General features: G+C 38.5%; 2 protein-coding genes across 2 annotated transcripts in view; one reads left to right on the forward strand and one right to left on the reverse strand.

Annotated features, from left to right (window-relative positions):
• The window catches only part of LOC107684236 (trafficking protein particle complex subunit 12-like), a 24570-nt gene extending 8980 nt beyond the window's left edge, over positions 1-15590 (forward strand). Inside the window, exons 4-12 of the mRNA XM_016480449.1 lie at positions 4117-4230; positions 5488-5626; positions 6160-6272; positions 6385-6457; positions 12109-12182; positions 13336-13434; positions 13799-13902; positions 14845-14932; positions 15023-15590. Of these exons, the coding sequence (XP_016335935.1) occupies positions 4117-4230; positions 5488-5626; positions 6160-6272; positions 6385-6457; positions 12109-12182; positions 13336-13434; positions 13799-13902; positions 14845-14932; positions 15023-15265 (1047 nt within the window). The 3' untranslated portion in view covers positions 15266-15590. The remainder of the gene's footprint in view (positions 1-4116; positions 4231-5487; positions 5627-6159; positions 6273-6384; positions 6458-12108; positions 12183-13335; positions 13435-13798; positions 13903-14844; positions 14933-15022) is intronic.
• Positions 15591-16823: 1233 nt separating this feature from the next.
• On the reverse strand, positions 16824-21451 carry adi1 (acireductone dioxygenase 1). The gene is made up of 4 exons (XM_016480450.1): positions 21264-21451; positions 20539-20658; positions 20234-20413; positions 16824-17199 (listed from the first exon to the last, which is right to left on the reverse strand). Exons 1-4 carry the CDS (start codon positions 21390-21392, stop codon positions 17083-17085), a joined length of 546 nt encoding a protein of 181 aa, XP_016335936.1. The 5' UTR covers positions 21393-21451; the 3' UTR covers positions 16824-17082.
• Positions 21452-22162: the final 711 nt, after the last annotated feature.

Here is a 22162-nt window from a genome sequence, read left to right on the forward strand (position 1 = left end):
TTTGTTTTGATCTCTCTGCTGCGTTTCCGCTTCTGAGCGGCGCATGCGCAGTGCTGAACTCAAACGTCATTCCCCCGGAACTGCTTAGTTTACAACAGTGAGCGCAAGCTAGATTAAAGTGATTATTACGTTTTGAATATTTATATTTTTCTTACAAAAACGCATCGATTCGCTACAGAAGGCCTTATGGAAGGGCGCTTTTTATTTCACGTCTTTTGGACTGAAGGAATTCAACACCCGTTGAGTTCCATGAAACAGCTTGAAAGATCAAAGACAATATTTAATATAACTCCGACTGGATTCGTCTGAAAGAAGAAAGTGATATATACCTAGGATGCCTCGGGGGTGAGTAAAACACAGCTTAATTCTCAGCGCCGTCAAAATAAAAGTCCCGCCTCGAACACATCAACCAAGCAGAAAAACTTATCGGCTCATGCCGATATTTGAAAAATGCCAAATATCGGCCGATATATCGGTCGACCACTATTCATTACTTCATCATTTCTTGCTTGATTTTAATAACAATTCATTAAATATCTGATGTGTTGATGAGAAGTCAAGCTGTGAAAGCTTATAACTGTTCAAATGAGCCGCCATAGTAATGTTCCTTTACTGTCTCAAACTGCCGCAGAAAGATGGGTCTGAAATCAGTATGATTTTCATTTATAAATAAATTAACTAATGAATCCAAAGAAAGTCATTGACCTAAAATGGACCGCATTGTTTTTTTCCTCCAATATAAGTTTAATGAATTTGATTTTAACATGAATTTATGGAATATACTGGATTCTTTTTTTTCTATAACATGGCAAAGCTAATTAGTAATTAGCTGTTACTTGATTCATCTGCATCACAAAGTCCATCACTCAGCCTGGATCTTGCTGACTTTGGGCGATGATGCTTGCCCGCTGGGTCATTTGTTTTCCCATTGCATTCAGATTAGCACTGGCCTTCAGATCATGTGGAGTGTTTAGTTGATGGTTTACCACCACAGACTATATGTGAGCATTCATTTTCATATTAGTAGATTTGTCTGTAACAGATCCTATCGGTGATGATAACGATGTAACAAAAGCATCAGCTTTCTGTAGCATGTAGAAAGTGCTATAGGTTAGCATGGGTTAAACGTTCAGTGGTTAACCTCTGGTCATCAGGGTCTAGCACAGTCTTCTTTAGTCTTGCTGGTTGTTTGACCTCATTGCTGCATTCTTGCCTCTTTATGATCGGGTTTCTGGTGCGTCTGTATTTGCTCAGACTCTGATCAGCCTTCTTTCCTGCCAGACGCTTTTGTGTGCTCAGAAAAGCTAACAAGGAAACAGAAAATGGTTGTTGTTGTCAGTTGTTTCTCCAGAAATGAGGGGACTGTGTGGGTCAATATTGTGTGCTGTGACTTACTGCCAATATAATGAACAGAATTTACTACTGAACTTAGATCAGATTTTATGAGAACATCAGCCAGTTCATTACTGCTACACTGTATCAAATTAATACTGTACAAATGAGTACATGTTTATTGAAATGAAATGTGATGCTTTCATTTTGTATGTAGGCTTTTTTCCATCATTTAAGTAGAGTTTGAAAGCCATTCTTAATTCTGAACTACTGATGTTCCATCTCAAAACAATTTTAATTTCACTTTGAAGTTCCCATTGATTCCTATGTTTACTTAGTTTGATTTGTTGCCAAATTGAAAAGGGGACATGTGTCTTGGACTCAAGGTATGTTTACACTGACAACACGGATCCTTAAACAATAAATACCTCAATCTGGACAGTACAATAAAAATGCATCATCTTCCTGCGTCTTTGTGATAAAAAGATGCAAATAGATCCTCACCCTTTAACTCCCTTTCCTTCCACAACCAAACCGTGACAAACAGGGTTTCTGTAGCACTTTCAGGTTAGTGATTATTCTTCACTTAATATCTGTAGTATCAGTGAATGTCTGAGTGTAAAGCACTGAGCCATCGGCGTGATTGTAAATTACTTTCAATTAAAGTCTTGCTGTAAAGGTGACTTTGGTGAAAGCGTTCAGAATAATAATGAGTTTCAGAGTGGACTTTAAGTTTATCATTAAAATAATTATCTTGTACACTCTTAGAAAAAAGTTTTTTTTGGGGATTCTATATGGAACCTTTTCTTCTAAGAGTGTATCTGTTGTATAGCATCATATTGACATCCTTACAGGTAGTTACTGGAAAATAAAAATGTGTTTTGTATTCTGTTTTGTATGTGCTTCATTAAATATGGAGCTGTTTTACTCAAGATGCCTTCAAAGGAGCTACCAAAGATGAGCATAACCAATGTCCATCACACACTGACATCTAAAAGTTTTTTTTTTTATTATTATTCTCACTAACATTCGGATATTAAAATCGAATAAAATGGCAAAAAAAAAAAAAAAAAGGTAGGTTAGCTGATTACTTCAAAAGTCCATGGATATTGCGGTCAGTTTATACTGCTGTAAACACTTTCTCCAACAAGCAGATACAATGAGACCTGTTTACCGTGTTTGTTTATGCAACTTTTGGCATAAAGCTTATTGTGAGTCTTTTGAGAAGGATCTTTTTAATTCATTGATTGATCTTAGCTCTCTGTGAAAGATGTCTATTGAAAATGTGTCCTGTTGCGTTCTACAGAGGTCTAGAATGACTTGAGGATGATGGCAGGTTTTTCGTTTTGTTGGCCGATCTCTTTAAAACAGCAGAATGTCTGATCTGTCTTGTGTGTGTGTGTGTGTGTGTGTGTGTGTGTGTGAGAGAGAGTCCCCGAGTGTGCAGTACATCAGGAAGGACCCTCATTTCCCCTGTCATTGACTTCTCTTATGTTTTATCTCAGTGGCGGCTGCTGCTTTTGCCCGTTTTCCTGCCAGTGGTTTTCGGCTTCATTTGCCGCTCTAATGAAGATTTAGAGGCTCTGGGGTCTCTGACAGAAAAAAGAGAGAGAGAGCAGAAAAGAAGGAAAGCAGAAGTGAGAGGAGGTTATAGTGGCGATGAAAATGCAGAAGAGAGACTCAGCTCAGGATGAGAAATGAACACAGATGGAAAAACAGTGCTAATAAACAGCATCCCATCTAAGGGACATGCACACCATGAGCCAAATTACAGTGCTCTGCTCAAATCCCAAGTTAGACTTGATTGCATGAAGTGTAACCAACAAACTACATGCAGTCAAACGGTGAATTTCGATTAAGATCAATTAAGCTAACTTTTTTTTTTACCCCCAAAATATAAAAAAAAAAATTCTGATTAGATGATTAATCCTTTTGTTAACTTGTCATTATATAGGAACTTCTGCCTTTTTTTAGTGTTTTATTCTAATTATATTTTCCACCCAGTTGCTTTTTTTTTTTTTTTTTTTACTGTACAACAAAATAATTTTGTTGATGCACTATTTACAGACTTACGGTGTTTACAATGGCATGCACTGAGTAAAGATCCTAGATTGTATTCAAACATTTGTTCAAGTTTTATAGAGTTATGGAAATATGTTACATTAATTAGCATGAACATATCTATGTATATCTATGACATCTATGAGAAATTAAGATCACTAATAAGGTCCAATTCTCACTATTAACTCTGACTTTTGCCTCAAACTCATACGTTGCTGCTTATTCATAGTTAGTAAGGTAGTTGTTATGTTTGGGTATGGGGTAGAGATTAAGGGATCCAAAATATGTTAATGCATAATAAGCCATTAATATGGGCTTTATAACTACTAATAAACAGCCAATATACTAGTAATATGCAACTAGTTAATAGTCTGAAATTGGTTCCTAAACTAAAGGGTTAACAAGATTTAATATGGCACTACCCTTGCTAAAAAATGTCTGCCTTTTGGCTGAATCTCTTGTCGTGTCTTGGCAAGACAAGACTCATTTATGTGCAATGAGCTAGTTATTTTCGAACCCCTTTCAATCCGATCGAAATTTCATTCAGATCGAAATCAATCGAATCGATTGAGGTGTTTACATGAAGACTTTTCAATCTAGTCATCATTATGATTAAAGCAGATTATTGGGGTATATGTAAATGTAGCTACTGCCGACATCCAAAAAACAGATCTATGCCACATGTGAGTAAAACGTTGCTGTCCCCTGTTTGTATGCTCACAGAGCACTAAGAACTGGAGGGCAGCAGTGGACCTGACGGGCAGACTGCTGACGGCTCACGGCCAGGGCTACGGCAAGAGCGGCCAGCCCACCAACCACACCACTGACTCCCTGCAGGTGAGAAGAAGCACTACCACACCGGGGCCAGATTTAGCTTCTGTCAGGAGTTACTAAAGACACATTGAAACATTAGCGATGAAAGGGCATGTGCACAGTTATTTTTGTGGCTGATCTTTATGCATATGCATTTGAAGGAGTTTCACTTTCAGATGCAAAGTTTATGAGAGGAGAGAATTTAAATGAATCATGCAAAGGTGATTTTCTAATATAACAAGTCTAAAAACATTTGTTTTTATGATTGTTTCCTCAACATTGCATTTCTAAAACACTCCTGACAAACACATTTCAGTTATACTTCAATGAGGGCTGATGTAATGTTTAATGCATACAATTTGATTTAATACACCTCTTGTGTATTTTATATAAATAACAAACAAAATAATCCTATTCAAATCTATGCGGTAAACAAGTTAGGTCAAAAGCAATCAAGAAGTAATCAGAATAAATGTCTGTTTTACATACATTTATGTTACTAACTACAATTTTCGTCATGTAATTTGTAATCAGTAGCAGATTACATTTTGTAAGTAATCTACCCATTCTGCTGGCAGATCTCTCTAAATTATTAGTTCACGACATACACTTGTCTATTATAATTGCCTTCTTTATATTTACATGTTAACCTGCAAGATAATGTTTAATGGTATTATTAAAAAGGGTTACTCCACCCCAAAATGAAAATTCTGTCATTAATTACTCACCCTCATGTCATTCCAAACCCATAAGACCTCTGTTCATCTTCGGAACACAAATGACGATATTTTTGATGAAATCTGAGAGCTCTCTGATCCTCCCATAGACAGCAATGTAAGTAACACGATCAATGTCCAGAAACGTAGCAAGGAGATCGGTAAAATACGATGATTTAAGGAAAATAATTCTAACTAATGTGGATATAAATCATGTGGATGTGCGATATAGTGCAAAAAATATGGATGCTGTAATTGCAACATTTCTGTGCATTTATATTTTTATATTTTGTGCAAAAGATAAACCGCTTACGTGAATGGGATGAAATTCTGGAGGATATATAGGATCAGTGATCAACCTTTGAATTAGACTATATTCAACAAGTGTCCTGAAGCAGGGTTGGTGTCAGTGTTTTAGGAGCCTCACGTGGCTCCACACATACTGCTGCAAAGAAGAGTTATGCTGTAATACACCCAGACCAGAAAACTGCTAAAATACACTTACAGAAAGAAGTAAGAGTTGATCTGTTTTGTTGAAGCAGGCCGCTCTCTCTTCTCTCTACAGCTGTGGTTTGTGCGTCTCTCTCTTCTGGTGAAGCTCAACCTTTTCCAGAACGCAGAGCTGGAGTTTGAGCCCTTCGGGAATCTGGATCATCCAAATCTCTACTATGAATATTATCCGACTGTTTACCCGGGAAGAAGAGGTAAGAGTTCTGGAGTTATTTAACTATATTTCATGTGTAAGGCGATGTTAAGATGTTGAGAAATAGCTACCCATACAATACTGTTCAAGAAGATTTTTTTTTTTTTTCAAAGAAATCAGTAGTTTTATTCAAAAAGGATGCATTAAATCAATCAATAGTGAGAGTAAAGACATTTAATATGTTATGTAATATGCAGGCTTGGTGAGCAAAGGAGACATCTTTAAAAAACATAAAAAATCTTACTGTTCAAAAACTTTTGACAGGAAGTGTAGTTCTTTCTCAAAATCAGCCCATCACCCAATAGAGCTTTATTTCAAGCAGATATATAATATAAAACCTTATGCAGCTGGTCAGGTGAAATCTTCAATCCTCAGGTCTGCGTTACAGGATCCGTCCTGATATCAAAGAGGCGCATGATCAAAGCCCTCGTTTCACCAGCATGGAGTGTGTTTCTTGACAGAAAAACAGAAGAGAAAGAGCATGCATGATATCGTGTTAATATCTCTCTGTGTTTTTTTTTTTGCATGGTCTAGGCTCGATGGTGCCCTTCTCCATGCGTGTTCTGCACGCCGAGCTCCCTCAGTACCTGCAGAAGCATCAGGAAACTCTGGACCGTCTCCACAGAATAAAGAGCGTCTGTCAGAAGGTGAGCGCGGCCCCGACCTGAACTTTACACCTCAGCGCCCGCACCTGCTCACAAATTGAATTAGCCTCGCTGTAATTAGTGCTGTAAAACTTCAGCTCCTGTCCTTTCACAGATCCTGAGTAACCTGCAGGAGGGTTTAGCTGAGGACGGGAGTATGATGAACCTCACGCAGGACAACAGACTCGGTACAGACCGCTCAAATCTCTCCTCTGTAGCTGGTGCAGGTCAAACACATAGTGCTGTTGAGTCCGACAGAATGGAAAATCTGTCACCTTTCACTCACCCTCAAGTCATCACCCTTCAAACTAGTTATTTGTGAGATTTCATATCAATTAAGATGATTAAATTACAGAACAGACTTTTAAAGAGATTTGCACATATAGACGTAGAACTTTCTTAAAATCTGTGTTGAGGAAAGACTGTAATAGTGATCATCTTACACTCACGGACATAAAAAATATATATTTTTTTCTAATATTAAAATACTTTCTAACATGAGACAATGCCCTGACTTCCTATTAGGACAAAAATAGGGAAATTATCAACACAAAAAAGAAAACTGTGCTCGTCGTGTATGTTTGAGGTCAAATCCCATGTAAAACATTTTTTAAATATATTAAATATAAAAATAGATATAGTTCAATAATAAATAATGAGCAAGACGTGTGTTACATTATTTATTAATCTTTTTTAAGATTCATTGTTAGTTCATGTTATCTCAGGTCCATTAAATAATACTAAGATATACTTTAGATTTGAATAATATATGCTGAAATTAACATTAGGTTAATGATTAAGAATTTTTATTAAACTTAAATGAAAATAAATTATTTTAGTATTTATAAATTAATGTAATTAAAATATTAGTGTTTATACGTGACACATTTTTCATTTACGCAAAATGTATTTTAAGATTGGTATTTACTTTCCTGCCCCTTGAAATACATTTTGTAATATATTGACATTTTGTTTCAATTAAATATATTTTCAGTGTGAAAAATAAAATTACTTTCTGTCCACAGTATATATTTAGTATATATTTGTAATATATATTGGCCATGGAAAAATCGATATATTTTTAAACATCACCATTTGCCATCGCCTTTAAATTTCGAGCCTCTAAGCTTTGTCTGTCCCGCGAGTCTGCTCTCTAAAACACCCTGAGAAGGAGCCGTAGATGGCAGCACAAGATCCCGTCTCGAGCGAGACATCAGAGCTGATAGCTGACGCGTCTGTAAGTCTTGCATGCTCCATTGATTTCCTCACATGTTGTTTTGGTGAAGACAGAGATAAATACATGCTTCAGCATAGCTGTGAGGAGAGTGTGTGATTTCAGCAGCCCCCTGCCGTCTGTGGGTCTGATGTGCTTTCAGCGGGACGTCTGTAGCAGAGCTCTCACCCTGAGCCCTTTCTGTGTGGCTGTTCATTGCTCCTGTTTGCCCCCTGGCAGCATGAGGAAGAGGGGTTCATCAGAGCAGGGCTGATTCAGATAGACCACATACATCCTATAATCCTGTAACATTGAATGTGCAAATTTTGTCTGAGCTGTGAGTGCTTCAGGTTCAAGTTAATATCATTTTCAGTATTATCAATATCATTTTCTGTCCTCCATTTAGTATGCTGAAAAAATGGCAAAACCCAAAAAAACAATGTGACCACAGTAGAAAATGTTTTATTCAGATTGTTATTCTGCAATTCTAATCAATATCTCAGAGATATATTGATATATGTGGTTAATTGCAATTAATTTGATGGACATATCATGAAAATAATTTGGTTACATTAAAAGATCAACACGATCAACACGTTGCTGAAAAACCTGTTGCATATCATCAGGCTTTTGAGGAGCGTTTATTTCTTCATCTCTCTATCATCATTGGATTGCATTGCATTTTATGTTTTGATCATTTAAATATCATCTTACTAAGACATATTAATGGAGATATAGAGTGATGATGACTAATATTTATATCATTTTATGAAAGTATCTGCTATAATGTTATAAAGATTTCATTGATTTACATTACAAGCATCAGAATTTCATCATATAAATATCATCATCTGCACCAAATTGCATATTTTTGCTCAGTTTGTGTCTTTGAATAAAGCGGAGCTGTTTTCTGTTCTTCACGTATGAGCTCTATATTCTCAGTATATGGTACTATATGAACCATAAAAGCCTGATGTATCAAAACCAATGAAAAACCAGATTTTAAAAAATGTGTCCAGTTTTAGCAAACTGTTCCATTCCAGTAAAAATGATTTGGACAGGGTTGATTGGTTAACAGTCCTACTTTTAAAGGGGTCATGAATTGAGAAATCCATATCTTTTGACATATACAAACATTCCTGTAAGTTTCAGAACTCACAACTTTCCCATTAGTCTAAAAACAGCTTATATTGAAGCCAATCTGCTTCTCGACTCGTTTTGGTATGTGTCACATTATGACGTCATAGTGCGACGAAAGCCCGCCCCTGCATGCAGAAGAAGATCAAAGCCTCTTTAACAGTGGAGAAACCTTCCTTCTGATCCTAACATTAGGAAAGAGTGGATGAAGTTCCAGATCACGTCAGTAACAACCTGGTCGTTTCGTTTCATTTTTCTGTGGATTAGTTTTTAAACAAGACACAATTCCACACGGGATTTTCAGAGAGATTGAAACTAAAAGACGATGCTGTGCTGACTATATTGAATCCGGCAGTAATGTCGCAACACAAGTGTGAGTTACAATGTTTAATCATGTATCACTATTGCTTTTTTACAGTAAGCCCTTTTTTTGTGAGTGTGCGAGATATCCGGTTCATTAGCCGCTGTAGGGAAATAACGAGAAGAATAACAAAGTGCGGTAAATGGTAAAACTGTTTGCTCTACAAACCAGTGTGTTCGTAATTAAGATAATACATTCAAATAATATGGTAAGACACAACAGTTTGCAATATCAAGCAGCAAAACGAGCTGTTCTGTACAGCTAAAAATAGCTGGATGCGAATGACACCGGAAGCCAGACACATTCAATTTACAAATCGCGTCTGCTCTCACGGGAAAAATAAAGTGGATACGGTTTTAACCTAAATCACTACAGTGTCCATCTATGTAGGCTGTCAAACAGACCTGCACGATTTGACATGGTTATCATGAATACTTCGTTTACATGAAACAGTGTAATTTATCCTTTGTCAGCTATAACTGTAGTAACTCCAAGTATCTAAACTTTATTTGCCACGATCAATGAAATATAAAACGTTGTTAACAACATAGCGGCATAAACAGCTCTCTGTAAATACTTCAGTTAAATACTAATATATAATAGGCTAACTACCTCACAAATACATAAAGAATAAATATAAACACAGATGATTAATTACCAGGCTGTCGCAGGCTATAGTATCTTTGGCATTTGAGATGCAGGTTTGTTGTTTTCTGATTCGGGATCAGACTCTGGCTCAAACATGTATTATTGAATTTCACTGGCTGCCATTTCTCAACATTTTCAAAACAATTCCCCATGTGTGATGATGACAGGCGTGTTAAAATATATGCAAAACCGTTAGCCAATCGTAGCAGTGGGCATTTACTTCTGAGTCTAGAATGAGCCACGCCCATCCAAATGGAACGTTCAGACGAATGGAACGTTACTTCTAAATTATGTATTTTTATGCAAAACTCTTGTTAACATTATAAGTGGATGCCAGAGAACATTATACAAAAAAATTAAAGGGGTCATGAACTGCCTTTATTTTTTTATTATTATTTTGTACTGTTTACTGAGGTCCACTTATAATGTTATTAAGATTTTTACATCAAAAAGCATCATAATTTAGAAGTAATAAGTTATTTTCTGTCCTGTTTTTGACCCCCTCATCAGAACGCTCTGTTTGAATAGGCGTGGAGGATTGTAGACTCGGAAGGTAACGCCCACTGCTGTGATTGGCTAATAGTTGTGTATGTTTGACAGCCTACATTCCTCATAGATGGGACGCTGCTGTGATTTAGGTCAAAAACGCATAAATAACTCATTACAATCAAACCAAATGATCTGTAAGAAGAGACAAAGCAATAGTGATCACGTAATAAAAACAGTTACTCACACTTGTGTGTTGCGACATTACTGTCGGATCCAATATAGTCGCACAGCATTGTCTTTTAGTTTCAATCTTTTTGAAAATCCTACGTCGAATTGTGCCTTGTTTCTAAACGAATCCACGGTAAAATTAAGTAAAAAAAATAATAATAAAATAAAGTTAATTAAAAATAACGTTTATTCATTCTATCCTAACGTTGGGATCAGAAGGAAGGCAACGCAAATATTGTTTTTCCACAGCTTGGCACCGCGCAATGTCTTGTTGTCTTTGGAGTCATCTTCATCGTTTGGTTTCTGCATAGACCTGCGCATTCGGCTCTCTCGTAAACACTACATGTGCGAATCGGTGGGCGGGGCTAAACAGGCAGTGATGTAGAATCGGTGGACAGGGCTAAACAGGCAGTGATGTAGAATCGGTGGACAGGGCAGGCAGTGATGTATAATCGGTGGGCGTGGCAAAACAGGCAGTGATGTCAAATCGGTGGGCGGGGCTAAACAGGCCGTGATATCGAATCGGTATTCGCGGCAAAACTGCACTGATGTAGAATCGGTGGGCGGGGCTAAACAGGCAGTGATGTCGAATCGGTAGGTGGGGCAAAACAGGCAACGATGTAGAATCGGTGGGCAGGGCTAAACAGGCAACAATGTAGAAAAACAGGCAGTGATGTCGAATCGGTGGGCGGGGCTAAACAGGCAACGATGTAGAAAAACAGGCAGTGATGTCAAATTGGTGGGCGGGGCTAAACAGGCAACGATGTAGAAAAACAGGCAACGATGTAGAATCGGTAGGCGGGGCTAAACAGGCAACGATGTAGAAAAACAGGCAGTGATGTGGAATTGATGGGTGGGGCTAAACAGGCAGCGATGTAGAATCGGTAGGTGGGGCAAAACAGGCAGTGATGTAGAATCGGTAGGCGGGGCTAAACAGGCAACGATGTTGAATCGGTGGGCGGGGCAAAACAGGCAGTGATGCTGAATCGGTGGGTGGGGCTAAACAGGCAGTGATGTCGAATCGGTGGGTGGGGCTAAACAGGCAACGATGTAGAATTGGTGGGCGGGGCTAAACAGGTAACGACGAAGAATTGGTGGGTGGGGCTAAACAGGCAATGATGTAGAGTTGGGTGATGTAGAATCGGTGGGCGGGGCTAAACAGGCAACGATGTAGAAGCAGTCATTGATCATCTTCTGTGGAGGCGGTGATTATCCACACTATTACATCATAGAGTAGAACATTCCACAAGCTGTTTTGACAGACTGCCTTCAGTATCAGCTGTTTTTAGAGTAACAACAAAGTTTTGAGTTCTGAAACTTACAGGATGGTTTTATAAAACAATGACCTCTTATATGTCAAAAGATCAAGGGAATTTTGGTTTCTCAGTTCATGACCCATTTAATTAGTATGCTTTCTGGAATATTCTCACAATTCTGATTTGTGTGGCAGGAGTGGAGGAAGCGTGATGTTGTCGGTCTGTGCGGTCACACAGCATCAGTACTGAGACACATGTGCTGAAGTCTGTTCTCACACACACACACAGACATATGAGATCAGATCAGCTCGCTGATGGGGGTCTACAGTGAGCCAGAGGAGGAAAATAAATGCGATTGTCACTGTGTCTTTTCCTCCTGCACTATAATTCCCGCCAGCAGACAAATAATTGATGGTTTAGAGCCGGGAAAAGGAGGGAAAGACTGCAATTTCCAATTCTATTCCATTTGCTCAGTCTTTCTCTCTCTCTCTCTGCTCTGTGTTTCAGCCTCCATCCAGCTGTGGAGGTCACGTCTGAGCAGGGTGATGTACTCCATGGCCAACTGTCTGCTAATGATGAAGGTACGTGAGTGGAAGAGCTAGCAGACATATACTCACTCGCACTTTCATATCTGACCTGAATCATATCCGTGCACATGCACAGACTCTAGGGTTAGAGATTACAGGCTTTCCTTCAAGCAGGTGCCTACTGAGAAAATAGCTTTTCTGATTACTGTTCTACTGGTAAAATAGTGTGTATGCACACATAGCCTACTATATCTTTATAGTATACCAGACTGTCAGTAGCTAAAGAAATACCTGTTTTTTGCAAGTTATTATGTTCAACAAGTGCCATCTGCTGGCCAAAGACTGTAGTGACACACATTAGTTAGCAGACTCACACCGAAGAAACTCACAAACTTGAATCCTTCTTGTAGTGCATCTTTTTTTTCCTTTTTTTTAAATATATATTGTATAAATGTCATACTTGGATCTCCTGGGGATTTAAGGGGGTAAAAAATGGGTTACACTTCGTTTTAAGGTGCAGTGTAATTAAATTCAATCTAAATAAACTTCAAATTATACGTTTTTATAAATTCTTAAATTGTTGTCAATTCTATTCCTGATTTATGTTAATATATATCACTTATGTTTTGATTTATTTTCTATAAAATAAACATAAAAAAGTATTTCACTGCATGTTGTACAATGTATGGTTGTGTGTATGAAAAATTAAATTTGAAATAAAAATAAAAAACTAACACTTTAGTATAAGGACCAATTCTTACTATTAACTAGTCACTTATTATTAGCATGCCTATTATTAACATCTGACTCACTTTTGGTCTTGTCAGTGACCACGTCTGTCAAGCTCTTAACAGAAGTTCATACACCTCATAAACTATATTCTAAGTCTTCTCAAGTCATTTACAGCTTTGAATGAGATTAACTATCCACTGCAGCTATCAAATCTCATTCATCCCGCAATATTCAAATTCAAACTGACATGATGCATTTGGTCCGTTCCTCACACAAAACTATCATATGACTTTAGGAATCGTGGAATTAATCACTAGAGGTTCCTAACAGTCATATATGCATTTTATGGTACTGTCATGGTGTTTTTGTTCTTTTGGAGCTTGACAGTCATTAAAAATATTTCAACAGAACGCAGGTTTGGAGCAATGAGATGGTGTGTAATCATGACAGCATTGATTTTCTCTTTGACATGAAGGACTATGTGCTGGCCGTGGAGACGTATCACTCCATCATCGAGTATGAGCCGGAGCAAAGCGTGCAGCTGCTGAGTGGAATGGGCCGCATTTTCCTACAGGTGCATCAACAGCTAAACACAGTTTACAATTCTGAACTTTAGAATTGTGCTTTAGGTTTTAGCATGCATCTGCTATATGCACACTACTGTCCAAAAGCAGTCAGTCATTTTGAGAAATTAAGAATTATGTCCATCAAGGGCACATCAAAGGTCTGGGAAAAACAAAAATAAAATGCTTTAAACCTTCACGTTGGACCCATTTTTGGTTGAAAAATGCCATGTTTACCTGTAAGTGGAAAGCCAGTGAACGCTGTCCTTGCTCTGCAGAGTTGCTTGTTTCTGAAGAGGATCAGAGTCCGCTTCGCTCATCATGTTTTATCTCCACACAGACGATAATTAACGTTCTGTTTGTTCATATGATTAGATTGGAGACATCAGAACCGCTGAGAAGTATTTTCAGGATGTGGAGAAAGCCTGTCAATCAAAGGGAGAAACACCTAATGAAGACACCTCAGTGCTGATGAACAGGTGAACGCTGATTTCTGCTCTGTCAAGTCGTTTAATGCAATCTGTTTACACTCCAGCCCGTCAAAAGCTGGAATAACGGTGATTGTTTTTATTTATTTTTTATGTTTTTGAAAGACGTGTCTCTTCTCAGGCTCATCGAGGCTGCATTAATTTGATACAAAAATACAGTAAAAACAGTAATATTGTGAAATAATTGTACATTTTAATATACCTGTTTTCTATGTGAATATATTGTAAATTATAATTTATTCCTGTGATGCGCAGCTGAATTTTCAGCATCATTTCTCCAGTCTTCAGTGTCACATGATTCTCAGAAATCATTCTAATATGCTGATTTGCTGCTCAGTTATTATCAGTTGATATTTCTGTTCAATTATTAATAACGGTTGTTCTTCTTATTGATATTTAAAACATTGTTTTTTTTCAACCTAACATTTTTGTGGAAATCATGTTACTTTTTCAGGATTCGATGAACAATATTTACTTAAATATAAGAATTTTAAATAAATATTTTAAATGATTCTACTTAAATATTTTTATATTAATACATTAATATAAAATGTATTTCCTGTCACTTTTGATCAATTTAATGTGCTCTCGTTGAATAAAAGTTTGTATTTATTTTTCTTTTGTTGGTATTGTGCATCTTGGTTTATTAACATCAAAAATATTGGGCAGCATGACTGTTTTCAACATTGATAATAATCAGAAATGTTTCTTGAGCAGCAAATCAGCATATTAGAATGATTTCTGAAGATCATGTGACACTGAAGACTGGAGTAATGATGCTGAAAATTCAGCTGCGCATCACAGAAATAAATTACTATAAAACTGTATTTTTGATCAAATAAATGCATCCTTAACGAGCATAAGAGTCTTCTTTCAGAAGTAGTATATGTGCTTCTGTGGTTCTCCTGAAGCTGAATGTGATGTTGTCCACAGGGCTTTTGTTTATCTGAGTCAGAATAACTATGCAGACGCGCACACGTGTTTCTCCAGCGTCCTGAAACTTGATCCCAAGAACCCAGTGGTAAGTTGAACACTTGACCGAGTGATGTACCGCCAGACAAACAGCACTGGATAATCTGCCGGCGATAACAACGCCAACTTTGTTCTTCAGGCAAGCAACAATGCAGCCGTGTGTCTGCTGTATTTGGGAAGGCTGAAGGAGTCCCTGGGCCAGCTGGAGAGCCTGGTGCACAAGGACCCGGCGCTCTACCTGCACGAGAGCGTGCTGTTCAACCTCACCACCATGTACGAGCTGGAGTCCTCGCGCAGCACGCAGAAGAAACAAGCTCTGCTGGAGGCCACCGCCTGTAGAGAGGGAGACAGCTTCAACGTCCAGTGCCTCAAGCTGGTATGAGACGCCACCATCCAACACGCAGGACGCTAACGGATGATTACGCGTGAAAATACTGTTCCGCATTTGGAGCTTTTACAAGTTCACGTATGTTGTGCTTACCATGTACAGACAGGACCAAAGTTAACTTGACAACTCAATGATATTTGCTCCGCTCAGAGCAGAAAAAAGGGTTAAGGTTACCTGCATTTTGAGAATCAAGAGAAATGCTTTTTAATGCATTAAATGATTGTTTTCAAAGAGTCTAAGCTAATTATAACTGTACTGTGTATTTCTGACAATGAGAAAAGGAAATCTTGTTAATAAATGTGTGAAAACCTGACCTGATGTTGAGAGGTGGTTTATTAATGCGGCATATATTTAGGAGAACTATGTTGTTTTTGTACTCTTTTGCCAATTATTTGATTTCAAAATGGCATTTTCCTGCCATTATATAATTTTTTTAAAAAGCTACTTTTTTTGAACTCCTCCTAGATTATTCGTTCGATTCACATGAAACTTGGCACACATTATCCCAAGACCATCAAGACTAAAAGCTGAGAAAACTGATTTATCAAAGTGTTTTAATGATATAATCCAATCAAACCGTCTGGCATCGCCCATTTTGACTAATAAACCTATATCTGCTCAATGCAATGTCTAAACTTAGCAAAACTTGATGCGCATACACAAGAAGTCATTCTGAGGACGCACACCAATTTGTGTCAAAATCTGCCCATCAACTGCGCAGCAACTCCTCAACAGTTTGATCAAGGTCAATTAAATTGAATGCATTTCTTCTTCAGTGCTAACCAAGCCATGAAAAATCAATCATACAAAACAACAAAAATGGCAGCCAGCAGCTAATAAGATGCGTTTTGGATGACTGATCGCAATAAAATTTAGCATAATGTACGAGGCTGTATACTATATTTGGTGAGAACCACCATTATAATAATCTAATTTACATTTTTTGCTAACAACTGGAATATAGTATATACTGTATGTATATAATATATACTGTAAATGCTGGAATATTTTCTGAATCATTCAGTGCCCCCATATCACATTTTCATATGTGCCATATCTTTTTCTGTACTTTATATGTAATTTTAAGTTTTATTTTTTTATAACCTATACATTTTCATTGGACTGTTTGCACAAAATGTTCAAAACTTCACAAAACATGGCACACAACTATGATGCAGAGAAAATATTGCTTTATTTAATCAATGAACAAAGAAATCTGTGAAATGCTTTTAGATCATCAAATTAGGAGTCAGTCTCTTTTAAGCTAATTAATAGCATAATATTTCTATATAAAGACATGCTTATTTATTGTTGTGGTATGAATAGTAAAACAAACACTTATATGCTAAACTATAAGCATATTACTGATCATACAGACAAACACGTTTTCATTTAATCAGACCATTTACTTACTTTTTCCTAACGTCTTCATTAATATGACAGTTTTTCAGTGTTGCTGCATTGCAGTATCACTTTATTATAATCAGTACAAATATATAATGCAAATTAGTCTTATTCATGAAAACTGAACAGTTTGTAGTGGTTCCCTACATCTTTTAATAGAAAGTAATGAATTAATGCTGAGTCCATTAAACAACCACCATCCACACGGCCCTCCAGGACTACAACGCATTGTCATAACTATCAAAATACTCATGTGTTTATCATTAGTAATGATTTATTAGATCTAGTACTCATGATTGTAACCCGTGTCAAGAGTGTTTGTTAAAGGCACTGCAGAGTTTGATCTGATGAAGAGCACATTAGCAATCCGGTGATTCAGCAGCACTAAACCAATCCCATCACGCGTCTCAAGAGCACCTCAGGGAGTTCACATAGGCTTTACGGATGTCAGAGTCATCAGCTGGGCGGTTATACGCCTTCCAGACTGGTTCACCGACAAACAGACGCATGGCTTTAGTGTAGTTCTGAAGAGAAAAGAAAAACACTGTTTTAGTTAAAGGAATGGTTGATTCAAAAATGAAAGTTTGCTAACATGTCCTCACCCTCGGGTCATTCAATTTGTAGATGAGTTTGTTTCTTCATCAGATTTGGAGAAATGTAGCATTGCGTCACTGTCTCAGCAATGGATGCTCTGCAGTGAATGGGTGCCGTCAGAATGAGAGTCCAAACATCTGATAAAAACATCACAATAATCCACAAGTAATCCACAGCACTCCAGTCCATCAGTTAATGTCTTGAGAAGACAAACGCTGAAACAAGTCCATCATTACGCCGTTTTTTAACTTCAAACTGTTGCTAAAATAGGAATCCATAATCAATCATCAATAACGCTTCCTCCAGTGATAAAGTCCATCTCCTGTTGTCTCTCACATCAAAATCCAGCCACATATTTGTTTAGAGCTGTTTTGTTTTAGCTTGTAAACAACAGTGCTTGATCTGTGCAAATTTCTCTCCTGATTCAGACCAGACCACTTTTTCACTGGAGGAAGAGTTATTATGGATCTTATGTTATTATGTTTCTTTTCTTACAAACACGCAGCTTTTCACTTCACAAGATGTTCATTGATGGACTCTCATTCTAACGGCACCCATTCACTGCAGAGCATCCATTGCTGAGACACTGATGCAATGCTACATTTCTCCAAATCTGATGAAGAAACAAACTCATCATTTCTCTCCTGATTCAGACCAGACCACTTTTTCACTGGAGGAAGAGTTATTATGGATCTTATGTTATTATGTTTCTTTTCTTACAAACACGCAGCTTTTCACTTCACAAGATGTTCATTGATGGACTCTCATTCTAACGGCACCCATTCACTGCAGAGCATCCATTGCTGAGACAGTGATTACATTTCTCCAAATCTGATGAAGAAACAAACTCATCTCCAAATTGAATGACCTGAGGGTGAAGACATTTTAGCAAATTTTCATTTTTGGGGGAACTATTCCTATAAGTGAGTGAGTGAAGTGACGTGTGAGCAAGTATGGTGTCCCATACCCGGAATCTGTGCTCTGCATTTAACCCATCCAAGTGAACGTGAACACACACACACACACACACACAGACAGTAGTGAACACACACACACACACACAGTAGTGAACACGCACACACACACACACACACACACACACACGAACACACACACACACACACACACACACACAGTAGTGAACACGCACACACACACACACACACACACACACACGAACACACACACACACACACACACACACACAGTAGTGAACACGCACACACACACACACACACACACACACACGAACACACACACACACACACACACACACACAGTAGTGAACACGCACACACACACACACACACACACACACACGAACACACACACACACACACACACACACACAGTAGTGAACACGCACACACACACACACACACACACACACACGAACACACACACACACACACACACACACACAGTAGTGAACACGCACACACACACACACACACACACACACACGAACACACACACACACACACACACACACACAGTAGTGAACACGCACACACACACACACACACACACACACACGAACACACACACACACACACACACACACACAGTAGTGAACACGCACACACACACACACACACACACACACACGAACACACACACACACACACACACACACACAGTAGTGAACACGCACACACACACACACACACACACACACACGAACACACACACACACACACACACACACACAGTAGTGAACACGCACACACACACACACACACACACACACACGAACACACACACACACACACACACACACACAGTAGTGAACACGCACACACACACACACACACACACACACACGAACACACACACACACACACACACACACACAGTAGTGAACACGCACACACACACACACACACACACACACACGAACACACACACACACACACACACACACACAGTAGTGAACACGCACACACACACACACACACACACACACACGAACACACACACACACACACACACACACACAGTAGTGAACACGCACACACACACACACACACACACACACACGAACACACACACACACACACACACACACACAGTAGTGAACACGCACACACACACACACACACACACACACACGAACACACACACACACACACACACACACACAGTAGTGAACACGCACACACACACACACACACACACACACACGAACACACACACACACACACACACACACACAGTAGTGAACACGCACACACACACACACACACACACACACACGAACACACACACACACACACACACACACACAGTAGTGAACACGCACACACACACACACACACACACACACACGAACACACACACACACACACACACACACACAGTAGTGAACACGCACACACACACACACACACACACACACACGAACACACACACACACACACACACACACACAGTAGTGAACACGCACACACACACACACACACACACACACACGAACACACACACACACACACACACACACACAGTAGTGAACACGCACACACACACACACACACACACACACACGAACACACACACACACACACACACACACACAGTAGTGAACACGCACACACACACACACACACACACACACACGAACACACACACACACACACACACACACACAGTAGTGAACACGCACACACACACACACACACACACACACACGAACACACACACACACACACACACACACACAGTAGTGAACACGCACACACACACACACACACACACACACACGAACACACACACACACACACACACACACACAGTAGTGAACACGCACACACACACACACACACACACACACACAGTAGTGAACACGAACACACACACACACACACACACACACACACCTGGAGCAGCAGTGGGAGGCCCGGGGAGCACCGTCTACTAAATGATTGGATGGAAATGCTTTAGTTCAGTGAATTCTGAGACACATACGCTTTCATCAACGGTGAATCTGTGGTAAATTCCCGCTGGCAGTGTGATAAGATCCCCTTTAGATACAGCTATTCGGATCCAGCGGTCATCTTTGTCCCTCACGTCAAAGTAAGACGATCCGTCCAGTATATAACGGATCTCATCGTCAAGATGAAGATGCTCCTCATAGAACATTTTCACCTGGAAAGCATGAATTTCAGATTTACAGATGGATTTCATTACAAAAATAAGTGTAATATATACTGATAAATTGACAATGATTTTTATTTCATACAAATTAAATCATGTTAATATGCATAACCTACTTTATTCTCATAATCAGGAAGTTTATCTGGGTGAATCGTTATGATATCCATATAGGAATAACCCTTTTCTTCACGGATCTTCTGCAGTTCAGGGTCATTTTCATAAATATCAGCATTTAACTAAAAAAAAAGAGAAAAAAATCCAAACCTTTGAAAACTGACAAGCAATCATATTTTAGTGCCACTAAAATACTATTCATTTTTGTTAATATTTTGAATTAGGTTTTATTTTTACATGTTATATTTTCACTTTCTAGTACGTTTTAATAGTTTTGTTGTGTTTTTGTGATTTTTATTATAAAATTATAAATAAAAACTTTAATTGAAAACGGTGCCTTGACAACTAGCTAAAATTTTATAATTTTACATTTTCTGTATATTCTAAATAATTTATTTTATTTCAAGTGAATAAGGAATAACTTATCAGGGCATAATTGCATTGTTCATCATAACTGTCTGAATGCCATCCAATATGTTTATACTAATAACTGTTTACCACGACAACCATAAAAAAAATCATGTTTTTGTAAAGGTGGATCATAACAGTTATTGCTGAAGTTTAGTCAGATATGTTGTTGTACTTTAACATTCATAGAAAGTGGATCAATATTTTTTTAGATGATTCTATGTTTGCATATTTGACTCTGTTTGCATTCATACACAGCAAGCATAACGCTCGTGTCACGTGATGCGTGTGCAATATTGTGTGTGATTTCTGCTCGAACCTTCCAGTAATAAACTCCGATCTGCTCGAGCTGTCTGAGAGTCACGGGCTGGTTCGGCTTCAGTCTGTGAGGCAGCTTCTGGTCCTCGCTGGACTCATCCATGTACCATGCCTCTATCCCACTCGTCATTATTATACGCACGCCGTCTTCTTCTTCTTCTTCTTCTTCTTCTTCTCTCGAGTTTTTTGGCGGATTGGCAAACCAACGTTAAAGGTGCATGTCCGCCACCTACTGATCTGGAGTGTGAAACGTACACGGTTGAGCTATGAATTATTCAACTATTATAGATAAAAGAAAATAATAATAATAATAATAATATTAATATAACTCTAACTTCAAACTCTTTCCATTAATCTTGTCTTTTTTAAATACTTAAACAATTCTCCATATATTCTTGATTGCATTACCCCATAACCTAATAGTGTCTTTAGAGATATACTAATTCCCATTGTAGACGCGCGGCAGGCGCGCTCATAATGGAAGCGACGCGGTCGCAACGCGCTCATTTTTTCCAGGCGCGTCCGCGACGCATCGAGATAAAAACATTTCAACTTTTCAGAATGCCGCAAGCGCACCGCGGTTCATGTGAGAAGAACCAACCAATCAGCTTCATCCTTTTCTGTAACAACATTGAAAGCTCAGCCAAGATGAAGAAACAGCTGATCATAGCTGTACAGGGATAGCCATTTTTAAATAAATTTAGTAGCAGAGCTACTGCAAGTGATCCGCGTCTTCATGGAGAGTGCAGGTCATGGTTGCTTAGCAACGGCAGACGCCTCCGGAGCGTAAGCGTTTTTAGTGAACAGCCCCTAAATCATTATAATCCATAATTATTTCCCCACTGTATGCAACAAATACCTCGTTTGTAATGGGTTTTAATGTTTTTGTCTCGTCGCTCC

This window comes from Sinocyclocheilus anshuiensis, unplaced genomic scaffold, assembly GCF_001515605.1.
Source record: "Sinocyclocheilus anshuiensis isolate Anshui unplaced genomic scaffold, SAMN03320099.WGS_v1.1 scaffold161, whole genome shotgun sequence".
Taxonomy (NCBI): Eukaryota; Metazoa; Chordata; class Actinopteri; order Cypriniformes; family Cyprinidae; genus Sinocyclocheilus; species Sinocyclocheilus anshuiensis.